The 22,590-nt window shown below is 37.9% G+C and overlaps 1 protein-coding gene across 1 annotated transcript in view; it reads left to right on the forward strand.

Annotated features, from left to right (window-relative positions):
- Positions 1 to 10,204: 10,204 nt before the first annotated feature.
- EDN1 (endothelin 1) overlaps positions 10,205 to 22,590 on the forward strand; it is a 30,589-nt gene continuing 18,203 nt past the window's right edge. The window contains exons 1-2 of the mRNA XM_058432357.1: positions 10,205 to 10,356; positions 11,030 to 11,183. Coding sequence (XP_058288340.1) covers positions 11,087 to 11,183 — 97 coding nt within the window. The 5' untranslated portion in view covers positions 10,205 to 10,356; positions 11,030 to 11,086. The remainder of the gene's footprint in view (positions 10,357 to 11,029; positions 11,184 to 22,590) is intronic.

Consider the following 22,590-nt stretch of genomic DNA (forward strand, 5'->3'; position numbering starts at 1 on the left):
TTTAAAAAGTTCTTCCTCACCCCCGACCTCTACCCTCCACAGTGAGCCATCAACCTAATAACAACAGAGAGCAACAAGGCCTGGGGTCCCTTTGCTGGAGCACAGTCCCAAGGTGCATCCGTCTATGACCCAGGTAAGCAAGTGTCTTCCCAAGAGGCCAAAAGCATGGAAACCAAACTGCGGACTTTCTCCCTATGAGCTCCCGCAGGCACCAAGTGATGCTGGCTGAGCTTTTCTTGGGTCTGTGACACGACAATATCCATTTGAACCATCCAAGGTTTATAAAAAACATTGATAACAATATAATAGAAGGATAGAATTAGATTGTATAGTAGTAGTAATCTTTGCAGAATTGTTTGCATACTAGTACTCATTGTCAAATAAAATAATCATTAAGAATCATATTTAATTTTCAGTTAATGAACTTTACTTAAGCTGTGACAATTTCAGGAGTAATGGTCCTGCTTGGAAATTCTTCACATTCTGTAAAGACGTATTAAAGGCAGAATAGCAACATTATCACCTCAAATTTTCATGAGGAGGTAAAACTAAAATAATGCACAAAAATCTCAATGACTTATATCGATATAATGAAGAGTATGAAAAAGAGAGTAAGAGAAAAATGAGGAACCAAAAACACATTTGATGTTGCTGATCTAATTTTAAAATAGCAGACTTAACAAGCATGCTTTAAGAAATTAATCCTATATATCTCTGAGTCTTCAAGGCCAGATATATTTAAAAGCCTGTTGAAATGATTTATTTAAACTGACAATTGAAGCAGTTGAAGATGAAGGATTATTCAGATTTTCACAGTCTACGATGCCTAGGTACAAATCTCTTTGCATGCATTTTACTAGAAAAATTTCCTAAATCCCATTTTGCTGGGCACAAAAAGTTATTGACAAATTAAATGTGCCCTTTCTGCATCTTGTGTATCAGTTGTTGGGACAAGCAGGACCCACCAGAAGTCCTTTTAAATTTAACAGGATTCATGGGGAGTTTATGCTGAATTCGCTAAATTTCTCTTTTACATGCTTAATGAGGGATTTGGGGGACGCAAGCTAACAAAATAATGAGTCTGGCTGTGGAAATATCTGTAGAATGGAAAATCAGTAAAGACAATTACAATCAACAATGAGTACACACGATGAAGACCTCAAGTGATTTAGGAATTGTAAATATACACTATTTTAATCATAGTTTCCAGTTGTGTTTGGAAAATAATTATGACACAGCGTATTTTAACAGAATTACCTATCTTAAGAAAGATTACAGGACTCTTCAAATCTTACTCTTTGATTGAAGACAAACTATACGGAGTATAAGAGGTTTTGGAACTGGTTTGTCATGCTTATAAAAGATAAGAAAACCCCTCTCACATGTAAAAAGGCTGCTTGAACAAAATAAAGCCTCAATATTGCATGCCGCACATAATAGTCCCAGTCTAGCAGGGCGTATTACCCACCAACTATTTTTTCAGAGAAAGTGGTTTGTTCTTTGCAACCTGCTCAAGAAATAATCAAACTGAGGAGTGCAAAATAATTCTGACATATTTGCACGAGGAGTGCAAATAATTCTGACACCATTACTACTATTAAAATACTCCTATCACCCTGCTTTGTAAGAAATGCTGCAATTAGTATTCAGACAGTGTATACTAATTAGTATAATTGCAAGTGGAGGTGCAGAGGGAAAATCGGACATTATTCTTTTATTTGAAAAGCTGGCTGGGTGTGGCGGCTCATGCCTGTAATCCCAGCACTGAGAGGCCAAAGCCGGCAGATCATCTGAGGTCAGGAGTTCGAGACCAGACTGGGCAATATAGTGAGACCTCCATCTTAAAAAACAAAAAAATTAGCTGGTGTGGCGGTACATGCCTATAGTCCCAGCTACTCAGGAGACTGAGCAGGGAGGATGGCTTGAGCCTGGGAGGTCGAGGCTGCCAGTGAGCTGTGATTGTACCACTGCATTCCAGCCTGGGTTTCGGAGTGAAATCATGCCTCAAAAAAAAAAAAAAAAAAAGCCAATTACATTCAGTTGCAACATTTCTAGATCAAAGGTGTGAGGACATATTTTCATCAAATGATTCATTTAAATGTGAAATATACTAGACATCAAAGTATAAGTGAAGGTAAAAATCCGAAGCGTGATTCTGAAAGTATTCGGAAAGCATCTCCTTTCAACTGTGTGTGAACCTTACACTGGTGAGGCTGTATCAGTGGAACTGCATCATCACCATTGGCCAAATCTTCAAGGCTAGGAGTTTAAAACAAAGTGTCTTTCCCTTCTTTGGTACTGCTAGAGAGAAAGGAAAGCTCACTGACAACATCTCTATCTCTATCAGCAGTGCCTATCTTGATAGAGCTAGACAAGATAGCTCCCTTTCACCATGATGAAACTGAGCATTCATTCAACATCATCTGTGTGCAGCATGGTACCCACAGGAGCTATCTAGTGACTAACAGGGCCATGGAATTGCCTGTCCTCAGCCATAACATCAAATTTAAAAAATTAAACTACTAAAAATGTTAATAACATTTATAATGATCATTATAATTCATAATATAATTATGGTAAATTTTGGGTTAATTATATATTCCTGTTATTTATTTTATGTTGATAATACATGGTGTTGGCCAAATATTAATTCTTAACATTTGGCCTTTCTGTATTTCTTTAAAATGTATGGTCACTATCCTTCTACTTAATAGTATCCTGAAAATACTGGCTAATGCATTAAATCATGAAATAGAAATGAAGTATAATTCCTGAAGGAGAGGAGATAAAATTAATAATATTTACAGATGACATAAATATAATGCTAGGAAACCTATGAGCATCAACTGGAATAGTTTTAGAGTTAATAAGCATTCATTAGCAACCTAAAATGTTATCACCATAGAGATGTAAAGTAAGATTTAAATAATTCATAATATTAAATAATAAAAAATAAGATTTAAATAATTAGAAAGATTATTACAAAAAGAAAACTTTTACTAGTGAAAAAAATTGACACTGTAAAGATGTAAATACTTCTTAATTAATTTGTTGGTTTAACAAAACTCCTGGTCAGATTTCCAGCAGAATTTATTTTAGAGCTTAAATATCAAAATATCATCCAGAGAAATAAGTGGGTAAAAGTGGCTAATTTTTAAAAATTAAAGTGATGGAAAGAGAATTAATCTTTCAGATAGATACTATATTACAAAGTAACATTAAGTAAGATGGTATGATTTTACTGAAAGAAAAGGAAAGACAGCTCTGAAACAAAATAGATAGAAATATATTACAAACCTATGGAGAAGGGAAGGAATTTGTTGTAAATACCTTAAGGATAATTAGTTCTTTAGGGAGAAACAATCAAGAACCTCCTCTCTTTCATATACCATTAGTTAATATTTAATAAGAGCTTGTAGTAGTGCCTAACACAAATATGCTTTATATAGGTATTTATTAAATAAATAAAACAAATAAGATACCAAGATAAATCTAAAAACTTTAAAGTAAAATAATTAACCCTATAGAAATAAATACTGGTGATTTGAGAATTTCTCTACAAAAAAAGGTAAAAATTGATTTATTTAGTACATTTGTTCCATGCCGGAAACAAAATACAAAGCAAACAAACATCTGGGTAAAGTATTTCTTAGCAAACATGGTAGACAAATATATAAAAAGCTCTTACAAATCAATAAGAAAATTAGTAAGAGTTCTTGTTAAGAACACAAACAGACAAGTGACAAAAATATGACATTCTGATAGATTTATGATAATAATACTTATTCAAGGTCATACAGTTTTTAAAAATTGGTAAAGACTTCAAATAACCTCCATATTTTAGAATATTGTTAAAATTTTAAAATCAAAAATAAGGAGCTCATGGTTAAAAGGATCTCATAATGAAAATCAAGTTTCTTGCCTTCTCCTCCCTACTCTGAGTTCAATTCTCTGAAAGCAAGCACTTAACTTTGTTGCTTCTTATATTTACCTTCATGTCTGTGAGTGGTAAATATGAACTGCTTTTCGTATTTTATCAGTTTTGTACCTTAGATATTGATTTCTGCAGTAACAAATGAAATTTCAGCTCTCAGCTCATACCTTCCTCTTTTTCCCATTCTACCCATGTAATTATATCACTTTCAAATCACTGATGTCATATGACCATGTAAATATCGTTCCCTGCGAAACTCACTAATGTTTTATGATTATATGCCTTTTACTGTCTTTTGCCCCCCTGTCCCTCTGGAGTTTCTGATTGCCTTTATTTTTTTATAGCACTAATTGCCTTTATCATATTGTTTTTTTCAAACTCTTGATTATATCAGGTGTGTTAGCAAATTATCTCCTGGACTTAGACCACTGTTCCATAAACCTAGATCTTTTTGCACCAATCTTGGCTACTTGCTCTGCAAAGATTTGTTGAAGTGTTATAAGAAAAGAGGGTGTGGTGAGACACTCAAACAGTGCTGGTAGAGTATAAATTGTTACAACCACCCTAGAAAGCAAGTTGTCACTATATGACAAAAGCTATAAACATTCAAAGACTTTGACCCTACTTTTCACTCTAGAAATTGCTTCTAAGAAAATAGTCAGAAATGTCATTCAGATTTATGTGTAAAGATGATAACTGTAGTGATGTTTATGTGAAAAAGTGGAAGTAACTTGAGTGCCCAGTTATTTGTGAGTTGTTAATAGATTGTGGAGTATGCTGGATTCATTAAAATTCATTGGTAGAGCACTTTTTGAAATCTGCTTCAGGGAAACACCTCGAAGAGAAAAGTAGCTATCTTCAAGCAACTAAAACTGAAGTATAATAAGAGAACCATGTGATTCAAGCAAGTCCTCAACAGAGCCAACAGAGTCGGCTTTCAAAGGAATCTGCAAATTGAAGGATACAAACGGGTATGCTCCGAAATCTCAAGTGTGGAATTAATTGCTGTAGTGTGGCTGTGCACATGGGCAACCCTATGTAGCATGCATGTTCCAGATGGGTAACACGTGCTTGATTTTTTAACGTAATGATGGTTGTGCTGCTCCCAAGCAATGAGAAAGAGGGCAGCTATGGATGAACGGGCGAGAGGATAGGTAAGGATGTGAAACTGACAAGGAAGGGAAGAGGTGTTACTAAATAAAAGCTGAATATTCACACAGGGGATACAGAACACTTCCCCTAATGCTAAGGTGCTGAGGAAAGGCTGTGTGGGAGATGAGTAGACGCACCTTGAGAAATACAAGGGGAATTATGTCATCAGGGGAAATCCAGGTTTCACCTGGGATGAGGCGGCGGAGGATGTATTTAGAGAACAGATTGCAAATTTCCGAGCTCCTTGGCAGCAGAACAGGGTTTCCAGAAGACATATGGTTAGAGTTAAGGAAGGGTCAAAAGGGGAAGGATGTGTCACAGAAAGGTCAGGCTGCTCTCAATGGAATGGAGACTTATAATATAGACAGGGAGAGAGGGGTCCCCAGAATTAGTCCCTTAGATAACTAGGGAGGAGAAATTCTGGGAGTTGAGGGGTACAGAGCAAAGGCATCAACAGAACAAATGGGACAGAACTGGCAGCCCCAGCATTTCAAATGAAACTTTGGAATGAACTTGGGAAGATGCCTCCACAAACTATTGTTTCAAATATCTCAGGTACACCTAATTGCCATAGGCCTATCAGCATTTTTGAGGTTGACTTCATGCACAAATATTTTGGGGAAAACCTGATGGCTAAGTAATTTGAATAAATGCCTTGAAGGGAATGAAGTGGTAGGGAAGATGGATTTGGAATTATCTGTTCCTTTTTTGTAAAAGCATAGATGAGAGAGGCTTTGGGGTACACCAACAAAATATAGAAAATGCAGTATTAGCTCCAGAAACCTGGGCCAGGTTGTTTGCCTTGAGGGAGCAAGAGGCTTGTGTGGGAGCCTTCTGGGGCTGTGTGAAATCTTGGCTGAGTTTTGAGTCAAGGTCTACCAGATGCAGGTCTGGCTTCCCAGAGAGTAGATCTCACTCCCTTGCTGAAGCACAAATCTGCTGGGAGTGGCTCTGACTTTGGACTCAAGGAAGAGTGAGAGTAAATTAGTAAACAAACTAAAACGGGAAATAAAAGTGATTTATGGTTTGTAAGTAGACACATAAAAATTTTCAAGGCCAGGCACAGCGGCTCATGCCTGTAATCCCAGCACTTTGGGAGGCCAAGGCGGGCGGATCACTGGAGATCAGGAGGTCGAAACCAGCCTGACCAACACGGTGAAACCCTGTCTCTACTAAAAATATAAAAATTAGCCGGGCGTGATTGTGGGCACCTGTAATCCCAGTTACTCGGGAAGCTGAGGTGACAGAATCGCTTAAACCTGGGAGGGGGAGGTTGCAGTGAGCCGAGATTGTGCCATTGCACTCCAGTCTGGGTGATAAAAGCAAAATCCTGTCTAACAACAACAACAAAAAAATTCAATTAACCACTTGACAGTGTTTTGCTCTCCCAGTTCTCCAAATGTTTATGTTTAACCTAGGGCACAATTTCAAAGTGGGTGGGGTTGTGGGAGCTCAGTGTTTACATGTGCTTCCTTATTTCTGGGTAATTATAAGGAGTCAATGTGCACATTTTCTTTAGAGCAGAACACATAACTGTGAAGACAGCCCTATCATCTTAAAAATATTTGCATTTTAAATATTTTATTGGCTCAAATTTTGAGAAATGGAACACACAGATAAAAGAAAATCTACTGCATATTCTGACAGACAAAGAAGATTCAGGTAATCTCAAATACTTTTAAGCCAGCTTGTGATCTCATTCCAGATTTCTAGGTAGATGCAAGCTGCACTTGAGTTTCCAAATTTCACCTGCTAAATGTACAATTTTGAGTAAATCTAGGGAACACTGTCCAGTCTTCAAAAGCAGTAGAAGCAACTTCTTTGAGGAATTAGGATAAAAAGGATCTGTTACAAAAAGTGGGTGTACAAATGCAAATTTTTGATGGAGAACAAAAATTCACCCAAGATCTGGTTTTTAGCTCGGCTTTCACACAGGGTACTAGGCATTCACAAACCAGCCTCATTTTTCATTCCTTTGACACAGTCCAGCCCCACCAGTTTGGGTTTGTAGAGAGACTTCTATCTTCCTAATACTCATTTATGGACTTCTATCATCAGAATTCTCACGGAAAAACCTTTCACCACCATAAATCAACTTGGATGTTATTGATACTTGGCCTGGAGTTACACAAACACAATGAGATCGTGGAAGAGAGGGTTAAATGGATTATTCTGGACATCTTTCATGAAAATTGAGGCTCCTCACATTTCTCTCCTGTGTTTTCTTTTTCTGAGTGGCTTCTTAATTTCAGTATCATTTTCTTTAACCTTTCCAGTTCCTTGTTAAAAAAAAAAAAAGGAATATGTTTCCTAGAAACTGTCTTTGTCAACTAACCTTTGCATTTTAAGTGATACTTCTGTTGTCTTGATTTCTAAAGCTCATGAAGGTCTAGCTTTCCTAAAACTTGTATGAGTTCATGAATTGTTATTTTGAACCTCATTGAAATGTTCAAAATTATTTCCATTGAGAAAAAAAATTTCATTCTACCAATACAACTATTTTTATCTGTAACACTTAAGGAGTTTTATTGAGTGAACAATGAAGAGTACTTCCTAATATAAAATTAATAGGCACGTAAGCTTTCATAATAGTACAAATATTCTCATTTTTCCTGTGGGTAGGTCTTTGCTCATCAAGATCCCAATGGCTCTAGTAAGAGAAGAAACCCAGGCACCTGAAGCAGTACAGACGGTAGCAAGGGCTTGTGACTAGGAGCTTGGAGTCTAAGAGAGAGCAACTCTGGCTTGAATCTTTAGCTCCAATAACTGTATAGACACGAAAAAAATTCTTAACCTCTCTGATCTTCAGTGTTTATGGGTGACTAAAGTAGGTATGGAAAAGTGGGTTTCAGATAATGGTTCTGAAGGATAGAATAATCATTTTTCCAAAAATAATAGGAGCAGATATATAAGAGAATATTATTTGAATTTCTTGTTTAAATCTAGTAAGTGGGTTGGAAGGGAAAGAATTGAAGAGAGAGTGCTCTAGACCAGGGGAGTCCAATCTTTTGGCTTCCTTCAGCCACATAGGAAGAAGAAGAATTGTTTTGGGCCACACATAAAACGCACTAACACTAACGATAGCTGATGAGCTAAAAAAAAAATTGCAAAAAAACTCAGTGTTTTAAGAAAGTCTATGAATTTGTGTTGGGCCGCATTCAAAGCCATCCTGGACCGCTTGCTGCCCACGGGTCATGGGTTGAACAAGCTTGCTCTAGACAGAAGGCATGGCATGAAGATATTCTCAGAGCCAGAAGATGGGGAGAACTAGAGAAGATGAGCTGGGCAGTAGGAGGAGATGAAGAAAGCAAAAGATGACTAAGACAGTCCTCTCTGCCCACAAGTTCATAATACTAATAATGAATCTTTTTTACTAGAATTTGATATCACAGGTCACTTGATTTCTTAATTGGGGATTTCTTTTATGAGCCATATCCTCAACTTTGCTGTTTCCTCTCTATTTCTTTGAAGAGACAAGTCCAACACATAAAAGAGAATAAAGGGCTATACCATTTAGCCTAATGTTAAGTGCAAAAGGATTGCAGAGTCAGAGATGAATATGGGATGGGGTATGGCTGCAGGCTCCAAGGAAGAAATCAGGGTTTGAAGAAGTTTCCGAAATGCCAGCAGCAAGTGGAGGTCTTGTTGTTAGCTTTGACCAGGTTGTAGACAGCTTTGTACTATACCTGTCCAATGCCAAGTGATATGTGCCTGATATGTAATAATTTCTGAATTTGTTAAGGGAATGAAAATAAGAATCTACCTGCCATGGGCTGTACTGTGTCCCTTTCCTCCTCAAATTCATTTGTTGAAGCGTTAACTCCCAGCACCTCAGAATGCCACTATATTTGAGATAGGGTGTTTAAAGAAGTAATTAAGGTAAAATGGGGTTACTAAGGTGTGGTCTAACCCAGTGACCAGTGTCCTCATAATAAGAGGAGTTTATGACACAGACAGAAAGACACTAGACATATGCATGCACCGAGGGTTGCCCCTGTGAAGACAGAGGGAGATGGTGGCCATCTACAAGCTAAGGAAGGAGGCTTCAGAAAAATAACCCTGCTGGCATTTTGATCTTGGGCTTCTATGCTCTAGAATTGTGAGAAAGTTCATTCTGTTGTTGAAGCCACCCAGTCTGTAATTATTTGTTACGGCAGCCCTAATAAACTCACACACTATCCATTTTGTTTTACTTTCACTTCAAATAACAATGGTGTCTTAGTTATACGTGTTGTTTAGTCCTATGGTAGTAACTCATTTTTTACCAGCCCTAAATGACTTATTTAGGGAGAGAGGAGAAAATAAATTTGGAGAAATGCAGAACATAAATGAATGGGGAACAGAAACAAAAGTATACATGAAAAAGTCTACAGTTGCGATGGTGCAAGGCTACCCTGGTTAAGTTGAGGGAACCCTTCCCTTCTTTCCCAGTTGGGAATTTAGAGACTGGTCACTGCTTGACAAAGTTTCTCCCTAGAGAATTCACTAGTATTAGAAGAGGACACAGAAACCAGGGCCACCCGCTTAAGTCATTGTTTCAGAGAAAGACCAGTGCGGGGGAAGATGTGATGAGGCATAGAAGCTGGAATTTGAGCCTTGGTTAGGGAACTGACGAGACCATAGGAATTGCTTGGGTGGGGAAAAATTAATTACGTGATTTTGTCTCACACTTTGATACATGCAAAATGAGTTTAGAACAAACATCAAGGAAGAAACAGGAGCTAATAATGATTGAGTCATACCTTTTAAAGAATATGTGTCAAAGATAGCCTTGAAAGAGAAAAGAAGTGGAGAAGATACTCCAAAAGCTCAAAATGGAATGTCAGGTGTGGGCAAAAAGAGTTTGAGATAACAGGGAAAGTGTTTAGAGCAGAGCAGGAGGGAAGAACACAATGGCACTGGTGCTATTCCAGGTGCTAACCAATGCCCTGGAACTGCTCTCACTGATCTAATGGGGATCCAGGCAGGAAAGGCACAGTCCCTCTTCCCCAAAATCTCCCAGCCCAGTGATGAGCACTGACAAGTTAATTGTGACTTGTAAGTGCTGAGGTGGGAACCCATGGTGTGCACTGGGAGCACAGAGGAGGGACCTCTTGCCTGGTGCTAAGGGAAGGGGGTCAGAGGAGGCCTCCCCAGGAAAGGTGACATCTAAGCAGAGTCCTGATTGAGAGTAGGGGCTAGGCCAGGAAAGGATGTGTGGAAGTGCATTTCAGGCCTGCGGAAAGTTTGTGAGATGGGAGAGCATGACTCATTCATGAAACCACAGGAAGGTATTATGGCTGGAGTAGAATTTTTCTGAAATGTGGTCTTTTCTCCATGGTAGGGAAGGAGGGCAAAGGGAGAGATGTATAGTGTCTCTCTCAGAACTTAAAAATTCTTTTTTGATAATGCAATTAATATGTGTGTACCATGAATCATCTGGATGATTTGCATATATTCATGAGTGATTATAGTAAAGAAGAATTTAGGACAACACCAAATCCAGCAATATATTTTTAAAATGTTGTTTTTAATTAATGCATAATTGTACATGCAGGTATACCTCATTTTATTGTGCTCTCCTTTATTGCCCTTTGCAGATATTGTATTTTTTATAAATTGAAGGTTTGTAGCAACCTTGCATTGAGCAAGTCTATTGGCACCACTTTTCCAACAGACGTGCTCACTTCTTATCTCTGTGTTACGTTTTGGTAATTCTTCCAACATTTCAAACTTTATAATTATTATTATTCTGTTATGGTGACCTGTGATCAGTGATCTTTGATGTTAGTATTATAATTGCTATGGTTTGAAGGTCCCTTCCAAAACTCATGCTGAAACTTAATCCTCAACGTGGCAATATTGGGAGTTGGGGGCCTTTAAATAGTGATTGAATCATGAGGGCTCTGCCTTTCTGAATTGATTAACCCATTCGTAAATTAATGGATTAAGGGGTCCTCACAGGAGGGGAACTTGTGGCTTTCTAAGAAGAGGAAGTGAGACCTGAGATAGCACATCAACATGCTCAGCACCCTCAGGATTCTGCAGAGTCCCCACCAGCAAGAAGGCCCTCACCAGATGCAGCACTTTGACCTTGGACTTCTCAGCCTCCATAAGTGTAAGAAACAAATTCCTTTTCTTTATAAATCACCCAGTTTCAGGTATCCTGTTATAAGAAACAGAAAACGGACTAAGTTAATTGGGACACCACAAACTGTGCCCATATAAGACAGCAGACCTAACCCATAATGTGTCTGCTCTGACTGCCCTACCAACTGGCTGTTCCCTCTCCCTTTTCGTCTCTTCAGGCCTCTCTATTCCATGAGACTAAACAATATTGAAATTATTATAATTAATAATAATAATATAATTATTTTTAATTGAAAGGCCAATTAATAACCCTACAATGGTTTGTATGTAAGTGTTTAAGTGAAAGGGAGGGTCACACATCTCTCACTTTAAATCAAAAGCTGGAAATGATTAAGCTTAGTGAGGAAGGTATATCAAAAGCCAAATAGGTCAAAAGCCATGTCTCTTGAATCAGACAGTTAACCAAGTTGTGAATGCAAAGGAAAGTTCTTAAAAGAAATTAAAAGTGCTACTCAAGTTAACACATGAATTATAAGAAAGCAAAACACCAGATGGTTGATATGGAGAAAGTTTTAGTGGTCTGGGTAGAAGAACAAACCAGCCACAGCATTTCCTTAAGCCAAAACTTAATCTAGAGCAAGGCCCTAACTATTCAATTCTATGAAGGCTGAGAGAGGTGAGGAAGCTGCAGAAGACAAGTTTGACACTAGCAGAGCTTGGTTCATGAGGTTTAAGGAAAGAAGCTATCTCCATAACATAAAAGTGCAAGGTGAAGCAGCAAGCGTTAATGTAGAAGCTGCAGCAAATTATCCAGAGATCTACTTAAGATCATTGAGGAAGGTAGCTGCACTAAACAACAGACCTTCAATGTAGATAAAACAGCCTTCTATTGGAAGAAGATGCTATCTAGGACTTTCATACTAGAGAGAAGTCAATGTCTGGCTTCAAAGCTTCAAAGGACAGGTTGACACTCTTGTCAGAGGCAAATGCAGCTGGTAAGTTTATGTTGAAGCCAATGCTTATTTACCATTCCAAAAATCCTAGGGCCTTTAAGAATTATGCTAAAAGCTGCTCTTCTTGTGCCACATAAATGGAACAACAAAGCCTGGATGGCAGTACATCTATTTACAGCATTATTTACTCAATATTTTAAGCTCACCATTTAGACCTATTTTTCAAAAAAGAAAAAATGGCTTTCAAAATACTACTACTCACTGACAATACACCTGGTTACCCAAGAGTTCTGATGAGGATGTACAAAGAGATTAATGTTTTCCTACCTGCTAACACAACATCCATTCTGTATCCCATAGATCAAGGAGTAATTTTGACTTTCAAGCCTTATAATTTAAGAAACTTATTTTTTAATGCCATAGCTTCCATAGTCAGCGATTCCTCTGATGGATCTGGGCAAAGTGAATGGAAAGCCTTCTGGAAAGGATTAACCATTCTAGATGCAGAATAATCCCATTACTTTTTCTTTTGTTGCCTATGCCTTTGAGGTCTGAAAAATCCTTGCTCAGACAAATATCACAAAATGTTTTCCCTATGTTTTCTTCTAGTAGATTTATCTTTTTAGGTCTTACATTTAAGTATGTAATCCATTTCGAGTTGATATTTGTAATGATGAGAGATAGAGGTCTAGTTTTACTTTTCTGTATGTGGATATCCAGTTTTCCTGGCACCGTTTGTTGAAGAGATTTTCCTTTCCTCAATATGTGTTCTTGGCAACTTTGTCAAAAATTAGTTGGCTGTAAATGTGTGGATTTACTTCTGTATCCTCTATCCTGTTTCATTGTCTATGTGTCTATTTTTATGCCAGTACCATGCTGTTTTGGTTACTATAGACTTGTAGTACATTTTGAAGTCAGGTAGTGCGATGCCTCCAGCTTTATTCTTTTTGCTCAAAATTGCTTTGGCTATTTGGAGCATTTTCTGGTTTCATATAAATTTTAGGATCAACTTTTTCTATTCCTGTGAAATATAATTTTGTGAAAAATATCATTGGTATTTTGATAGGGATTGTATTGAATCTATAGATCACTTTGAGTAGTATGGACATTTTAGCAATATTAATTCTTCCAATCCATGAACATGAGACCGCTTTCCATTTATTTGTGTCCTCTTCAATTCCTATCGTCAATATTTTACAGTTTTTATTGTAGAGAGTTTTCACTTCCCTGGTTACATTTATTCCTGGGTATCTTAATTTTTGTAGCTAGCCTAAATGAGATTGCTTTCTTTCTTTTTCAGAGAGTTCTCTATTGTTTTATAGAAATGCTACTGATTTTTGGATGTTGAAGTTTGCATCCTGAAACTTAAATGAATTAGTTTATCAGTTCTAAAGGTTGTTTGGATAGAGTCTTTAGGTTTTTCTATATGTAAGTTCATATCATTTGCAGACAGACACAATTTGACTTCCTCTTTTTCAATTTGAATGACCTTTTTTCTCTTGCCTAATTGTACTTGCCAGGACTTCCATTAATGTTTTTAATGAAAGTGCTGAAAGTGGGCATCTTTGTCTTTTTCCAGATCTTAGAGAAAGAGCTTTAAACTTTTCCTCCTTTAGTATGACTTAACTGTGGTTTGTCATAAATGGCCTTTATTGTGTTGAGGTATGTTATTTCTGTTTGTTGAGAGTTTTTATTATGATGAGATGTTGAATTTTATCAAATGCTTTTTCTGCATCGATTGAAATGATTATATGATTTTTGTCCTTGATTCTGTAATGTTTATTGGTTTAGGTATGCTGAACCATCCTTGAGTCCATGGAATAAATCTCATATAATCGTGATAAGTGGTCTTTTTAATGTGCTGCTGAATTCAGCCTGCTAGTATTTTGTTAACTTTTTTTTGCCTCTATGTTCATAAGGGAAATTGGCCTGTAGTTTCTTTTTTTGGTTATGTTCTTCTCTGGTGTTAGTATCTGGGTAATGCTGGCTCTATAAAATTAATTAGGAAGAATTACCTCCTTTTCAATTTTTTGGACTAATTTGAAAAGAATTGATGTTCATTAAAAAAAAAAAGTTTGGTATAATTCAGCAGTGAAGCCACTTGGTCCTGGGCTTTTCTTTGATGGGAGATGTTTTATTATTGATTTAATCTTGTTATTTGTTATTGTTCTGCTCTGTTTTCTACTTCTTCATAATTCAATTTTGATAGCATATGTACCTAGAAACTTATCCATTTCTTCGAGATTTAGCTTTTCATAAAACTCACTTATGATCCTTTGTATTTCTAGGATCAGTTCTAATGTCTCTTTTTTCACCGCTGACTTTATGTATTTGGCTTTTATCTTTATTTCATAGTTAGTCTGGCTAAAGATTCGTTGATTTTGCTTATCTTTTCAAAAGAACAATTATTGGTTATGTTGATCTTTTTAATTTTTTTCTCTATTTTGTTTATTGCTGCTCTGATCCTTATTATTTCTTCCCTTCTACTAATTTTGGCTTTGGTTTGTTCTTGTTTTTCTAGTTTTTTGAGGTACAATGCTAGGTTTCTATCTGAGATTTTTCTACTTTGTTCATATAGATGTTAATTGCTATATACTTCCCTCTTAGAATCGTTTTTGCTGTATCCCATAGGTTTTGGTATAATGTATTTCCATTTTCATTCGTATTAAATTATTTTTAAATTTCCTTTTTAATTTCTTTATTGATCCATTGGTCTTTCTGGAACATGTTTAATTTCTATATATTTGTATGATTTCCAAAATTTCTCCTGTTACTGATTTCTAATTTTATTCCATTGTGATCTCAAAAGTTACTTGACATAATTTTGATTTAAAACTTTTTTTTGACACTTGGCTTGTGCCCTAACATATGATCTATCCTGGAGAAGGTTTCATGTGCTGTTGTGAAGAATGTGTATTCTGTAGAGGTTGGGTGGAAGGTTCCATAATGACTGTTAGGTACATCTGGTTTAGAGTGCAGTTTAAATATGATGTTTCTTTGTTGATTTTCTGTCTCGATGATCTGCCCATTGCTGAAAGCTGGGTGTTGAAGTCCTCCACTATCATTGCATTGAGGTGTCTCCCTCCCTTTAGATCTAATAATATTTGCTTTACACATTTGGGTGCTCAAATGCTAGTTGCACATATATTTGCAATTGTCATATGTACTACTCCTGCTCTCTTTTGGTTTCTCTTTGCATGGAATATAAGCTTCCATCCTTTCACTTTCAGTTTATGTGTGTTCTTACAGGTTAAGTAAGTCTCTTACAGGCAACACATACTTTTTTTTTTTTAAACTCTATTTAGCCACTTTATATACTTTAATTATGAAATTTAATCCATTTACAGTCAAGATTATTATTGATAGGTAAAGACTTACTCTTGCTATTTTGTTAATTGTTTTCTGGTTGTTTTGTTTATCTTTTGTCTCTTTCTTCCTCCCTTATGGCTACATTTATGTTTGGGTGATTTTCTGTAGTAATAAACTTTGATTTCTTTCTCTTTCTCATTTGTGTATCTGCAGTAATATTTTTCTTTGCAGTTATTATGGGGCTTACATAAAAAATTGTATAGTTATAATAGACTATTTTAAGCTGATAATAAGATAACTTTGGTTGCATACAAATATTCTAGACTTTTACTATCCCTTCTACAATTTTTAATTTTGCTGCTTAATTTACATCTTTTTATATTGTGTGTTCCCTAACAACTTATTGTAGCTAGACTTATCATTGACCATGTTGACTTTTTAACTTCACAGTAGAGATATGAAAGATTATGTACCAACCTTATGGTAATGAAGTATTTTGAAAGTGATAATAAATATACTTCTACCAATGAGGTTAGACTTTCATATGTTTTATGATAGTAATTATTGTCCTTTTGCTTCCAATTGGAATACTTCCTTAAACATTTTTTGTAAGGCTGGTCTAGTGGTGATGAATTCCCTCAGCTTTTGCTTGTCTGAGAAAAAATGTATTTCTCCTTCATTTCTGAAGATAGCTTTACTGAGGATAATATTATACATGACATTTTAATGACACTTTGAATACATTATCTCATTTTCTTCTGGCTTGTAAGGTTTCTTTTGAGAAATCTGCTAATAGTCTAATAGAAATTTTTGTGTATGTGACTTGATATTTTTCTCAAAAAGCCCCCAAATCCAAAAACATTTTTTTTAAGAATGTCATAAATGACTAAGCTAGAAAGAGAGAAGAAAGTAAAGTTGGAGAAATGCAGGACAATACATAGATGGAGAACAGAAACAAAAATCTACATAAAAAATACAGTTGAGATTGTGTAAGGCTACCATAATGTAAGGTTAAGGGAATCCTCTCTTTCTTTTACAGTGACTCAGAGACTGGTCACTGCTTGATAAAATTTTTTTTCTAGAGAATTCACTACTATTAGAAGAGAACACAGAAACCAGGGCTACCTTTTTAACTCATTGTTTCAGATACAGGGTGAGGCGTGGTGTAGTAAGGCAGAGAAGCTGGAATTTGAGCTTTGCTTAGGAAAATAAAGAGACCATAGGAAGAGCTAGAGTGAGGAAAAATTAATTATGTGACTTCTTCTCACACTTACATACATGCAAAATAAGTTTACATAATAATTATTGAGTCGTACTCTTTTTTTTTTTCTTTTTTAGACAGAGTTTCTCTCTTGTCGCCCAGGCTGGAGTGCAAAGGCATGATCTCGGTTCACTGCAACCTCCACCTCCTTCATTCAAGCAATTCTCCTACCTCAGCCTCCAGAGTAGCTGGGATTGCAGGCATGCACCACCATGCCCGGCTAATTTTTTTTTGTATTTTTAGTTGAGATGGGGTTTCACCATGTTGGCCAAGCTGGCCTTGAACTCCTGACCTCAGGTGATCCACCCACCTCAGCCTCCCAGAATGCTGAGATTACAGACATGGGCCACTGTGCCCGGCTGAGTCATACTCTTTAAGGAATATGTGTGTCAAAGATAGCCTTGAAAGAGAAAAGAAATGGAGAAGATACTCCAAAAACTCAAAATGGAATGTCAGGTGTGGACAAAAAGAGTTTGGGATAACAGGGAAAGCATTTAGAGCAGAGCAGGAGGGAAGAACACAATGGGACTGGTGCTATTCCAGGTGCTAAGCTATTCCAGGTGCTAATCAATGCCCTGGAACTGCTCTCACTGATCTAATGGGAATCTAGGCAGCAAAGACACAGTCCCTCTTCTCCAAAATCTCCCAGCCCAGTGATGAGCACTAAGTAAATTGTGACGACTCTACAGACTTGCAAGTGCTATGGTGAGAACCCATGGTGTGCACTGGGAGCACAGAGGAGGGACCTCTTGCCTGTTCCTAAGGGAAGGGGGTCAGAGGAGTCCTCCCCAGGAAAGGTGACATCTAAGCAGAGTCCTGACTGAGAGTGGGGGCTAGGCCAGCAAAGAGATGTGTGGAAATGCATTTCAGGCCTGTAGAAAGTTTGTGAGATGGGAGAGAATGACTCATTCGTGGAACCGCAGGTAGGTATTACGGCTGGGATAGAATAATTTTTCTGAAATGTGGTCTTTTCTCAGTGATAGGGAGGAAGGGCAAAGGGAGAGATGCACAGTGTGTCTCTCAGAACTTAAAAATTTTAATAAGGCAATGAATGTATTTGTATATATACTATAAATCATTTGGATGATTTACATATATTCAAGAGCTGTAACAGTAAAGAAAATTTAAGACAATACCAAATTCAGCAATTTTTTTTCCTTGTAAAAGGATATATTTAAACACTGATGAGAGATGCACTAGAATTGTAGGCAAGACTTTTTTTTTTTTTTTTTTTTTTCCAGTTGCAGCTTACCTGTAAAGTTCCTAGTCCTAACAGTAGTTCAGGAATCCACAAATTTCTGAAGTGCGAGCTAGCACCCCAATTCATCTGCCCATAGGAAAGGCTTTAGTGGACTCATACAATTCAAGTGTGATTCTTGCACTGTCCTTGAGTTTCAGTAAGTGCCTTTCCTTTCAGAGATACTGGAGAATTAGAACTGTGAAGAAAGTCTTTCAGTATACAATATAGAAGCACAAATAGAGCCATTGACCTTAATGGGACATTTGAGGAGGTCATACGATAAAAGAGCAGTCTCTGTTAAGAAATAACACTAATGGGCCTGGGGGTGCTAAATAGAGGGTGGATTCTTTTCTTACCCATATATTGTACTTGGCTTCCACATCATCTGGAAGAAATTTCATCTGTTACCTTCACTTGGTCTTCATTCTTATTTTAAAAAACCTTCTCTTCAGAGCAGAGCAGGTATCTGGTGAATTATCACTGTGACTAAACAAATTGTCTTTTGCCCAGTGAATTTTAAATATGTCCACAGTCCACCATGGAATTTATTAGGCCAGCTAAAACTTGAGTAGGAGATGTAACTAATTCTAATGGATTTAATTTTGATGTAGATAAGCACTACAATATAGAAAAGCATGAGGCAATTAGCAACTTAAGACCTTGCTAATAAAATGCTATTTCACTTTCTGGCAGAGAGTACAATAGACAGAGATCAATTCTAAGAGTAAATTGGTTGAATATTAGTGCAGAGCCCTGTGATGCCATCAAAACATATTAGGCATATTTACTATATTATGGAAAGTCCTCAGTGATAGCATATACCTCCCTGATGGAAAAAGTGGCCATTTATTTTTAAAACTTTTATTTATCTCAGCTCAAATTTTTAGATATGTTTCTCCCCCAATTAGAATATGAGAATAGGGACTGTATTGTTTACAACTAACAGTATTGCCAGCATCTAGAACACTACCTGGTCTCTAATAGGCTCTCCATAAATATTTTCAGAATAAATTAGAATCATCTACACACCTACTTTGACATACGCTGTCTGGTGCTTTCAGATCTGTCTCACTCGCTTTTTGTCAGAGCTAGTCAGATGTCCCATTGGTCCATGTGGAAGCTGAGCTCAGAGAGGCTAACTGTCCAAGGACAAATAGCTAGCAAGCGTCAGATGTGGGATTCAGCCCAAGCCTTCTAACTTCACTCTCAAGAATGTTTTCTTGTCTACCTTGGATTTAAGGAGCAATTCTGGTTCTTTGCTGGGAGGACTGGGCACTGGCTGCTAGAAAGCTTTTTGAATTCTTTCTTTCTTCCTTCCTTCCTTCCTTCCTTGCTTCTTCCTTCCCTCCCTCCCTCCCTCCCTTCCTTCCTTCCTTCCTTCCTTCCTTCCTTCCTTCCTTCCTTCCTTCCTTCCCTCCTTCCTTCCTTCCTTCCTTTCTTCCTTCCTTCTTTTCCCCCAAAGACCTCTGGTATGAACTGGATGAGTTACTAGTGGATTTCCTTCCAGGTTTCAATGTTTACTGATAGACCAAGACATCATGCAACCTCAAAACACTTCTAACCCAAGAGCACCTCTAGTGGTACCCGTGGTGGTCCCTCAGGACTCTGGCTCATAAATGGGCTGTCAGGCCTCAATAGACATGCTTCCTCGTGTCACATGGACAGACAGAAAGTACTGTCTTGATGAGTCATTTTTGGCTCTGAAGCTACTTGTCACTCAGGAGGCAGGAGCGGGATGTGATAGAGTCTTTGCCTGAATTCTTGAAGGGAGAGGCTTGGCCTGGTTACACATATTTCTTTTGTTACAAAATCCTGATTAAAATAGACATCTTCTACTTGACCCAGCAGATCTGTAGTTGTTTATTTTCTCTCTATTGTAACCAAAATTTAATTTTTCCCCAACCTTTGGACTTGACCATGAAGATGATAACCATTTTTAGATATTTATATAATATTTGTAATAGATTTCATGTAATGTTTATATTATATATATTTTATAAATGTAAAGTTTCTCACTTTCTTCATAACAAGATCTGGGGCAAACAATTTCAGGTAGGTTAAACAAATGGTATTTTTAAAAGTTGTAGGGGACACTTTATGGGTAGAGGACTTGCACCCGTGTCTCCCCTCTTAATTAGCTGGCTAGATTGCAGACTCACTCTTTGAGCGAGAGGACTTGGTTTGTGTGTTTGGGGGCACCGTGTGTGTGTGTCTGTGTGTGTGTGTGCACGCGCGCGTGCATGCACGCACGCCCATTTGTATTTGTACACAAGTTAAAAAATAAGAATCGTGCCGGGCGCGGTGGCTCACGCCTGTAATCCCAACACTTTGGGAGGCCAAGGAGGGCGGATCACAAGTTCAGGAGATCGAGACCGTCCTGGCTAACATGGTGAAATCCCGTCTCTACTAAAAATACAAAAAATTAGCTGGGCGTGGTGGTGGGTGCCTGTAGTCCAGCTACTCGGGAGGCTGAGGCAGGAGAATGGCGTGAGCCCGGGAGGCGGAAGTTGCAGTGAGCCGAGGTCGCGCCCCTGCACTCCAGCCTGGGTGACAGAGCAAGACTCCACACCCACCACCACGCCCAGCTAAAAAAAAAAAAAGAAAGAATCCTAACACACAAAGAGTTTTATTATTTACACAAAGATGTTGGTAGTTTCAGGGAAATTTCTAGGAAGGGGACTTCCATCCAGATGGCATTTTCCAGTAGCAGAAAGAGAAAGGAATGATGTGACTGTTAGTGCAAGCACTGTGCTGGGAACTCCACGTACGCTATGAATTCAATTTGTACTTAAAAATAAGTTTTACTGAGTACCTTCTAAAAGTAAGTTACTGTGCAGAAGCTGGGAAAACAAAGATGAATAAAGTACATTCCTTTACGCCAAGGAATTTACAATCTGGAAGGTGAGGCAGGTGAACAACTGGTGATTATAATTGGGTGTAATAAGTGTTATGCAAGAAGTTTGTACCGAGTTATTGTGCAGGAGGACTTAGGAGAGGCACCCATATTTTGTCTTAGCCAGACAAGCCTTGATAAATATGTATGTTGGAGGGGTTTTAGGGAAGACTTCCCCAAGGAGGAGATATTCACCCTGAGTCTTCAAACACCAGTCCAGAAGCATAGGGACAGCTTCACTGCAGGCAGAGGGAAAAACATGCAAAGCTCCCAGAGGCAGAGCTGGACAAGTTCAAGGCCTCTGCTCAAATACCTATGGCTGGGAGGCAGGGCCATTTTGAAGAGTTCAGATTCATTTTGATGGCTGTGGTTAATGGGTCAAGGATTTAAAGCGGGGGAGAAATAGAATGAGTTTTGCACTGATAAATACAAATCTGTTAGCATTTTGAATATAGACAAATGATTATTTTTGTTTGCTTTTTTTGGACATTTGCTTCTTCAGAATGATAAGAAAGGAGGAACAGGGACTTTGCTATAAACAGACATTCACAGGATCACCTGATTATTATGCTGGTTGTTGGTCTAATTCTCTTCCCATGAAACATTTTTTTGGAAAAATCTAGGGTGTTATGAAATTAACTGACTTAAGTTGACTGTCTTTCAATATGATGAATGGATTAAGGAGAGAATGACACTAGAGGCTGGAAACCAAGCATGAGGTTGTTTGAGCAATCCAATGACTGGAAATGCTACCAGGAAATAGAATTCATAAGATTGGGAAGGAGGGGTTGAAGAGACACAAGCGTCAAGGATGTCTTGTGAATTTCTGGCTTGGGCAACTAGGAGGACAATGATAAAACAATAGTGAACATTTATTGAGCACCAGCTATGCATCAGGTACTGTTCTATATCGCTTACATATCTGAGTTCATTTCATACTTACAGTAATGCGTGATGTAAGTACTACTCTTTTCACATTTCGCACATGAGGAAATGGAAACAGAAAGGATAAGTAGCTTGCCCAAGGTTACACAATTAGTAAGAAATAGATTTGGGAGTCGTCAGTTCATAAAGGTCTTGCAGACGAAAACAATGGATAGAATTACTCAGGAGGTATCTGTTGGTTGAGGAAAGGGCCAAGGGCGAAACTCTGGGAAATTCCAGTGTTTCAGGAATCGGCAGAGGAAGAGTCGTATATTTCAATATGTCAGGAGTCAGCCTGTGAAAGAGGACTGAGTTGGACCAGTACAAGAGGTTGGAGACCCCAGGAAACAATGGCGTGATAGACATCAAGGGCCTCCAGGGCGGGACTGCCGCCTGCTTATTCTGGATGAGGAAATGGAACCTGGGGAATGGTAGACCTGAGATGTGCTGGAAGCCTTGTGTTCTTCCCATGGCTCCACAACCCCTTTGGGATTAAGGCATCATTTGTAGGACAAGCCTGTGGTTTTTATTTTTGGACTCGATAATCTGGATTGATGAAGAATGAGGTAGTGGGACTTGGTTATGAATTAAAAATCATATTATCTCCTTCTTAGAATGCTGGTAGGGCCGGGCGCGGTGGCTCACGCTTGTAATCCCAGCACTTTGGGAGGCCGAGGCGGGCGGATCACGAGGTCAGGAGATCGAGACCACGGTGAAACCCCGTCTCTACTAAAAAAAAAAAAAAGAAAATTACTTGCTTTAAATTATAGCTCTTCTTTACTCTTTGGTAAGAATTAGCTAAAAAGTATCTAGGAAGAGAAGCAGAAAACCCCAATTATCCCCCAAAAATTCATT

Source organism: Hylobates moloch, unplaced genomic scaffold (genome assembly GCF_009828535.3).
Source record: "Hylobates moloch isolate HMO894 unplaced genomic scaffold, HMol_V3 SCAFFOLD_20, whole genome shotgun sequence".
NCBI lineage: Eukaryota > Metazoa > Chordata > Mammalia > Primates > Hylobatidae > Hylobates > Hylobates moloch.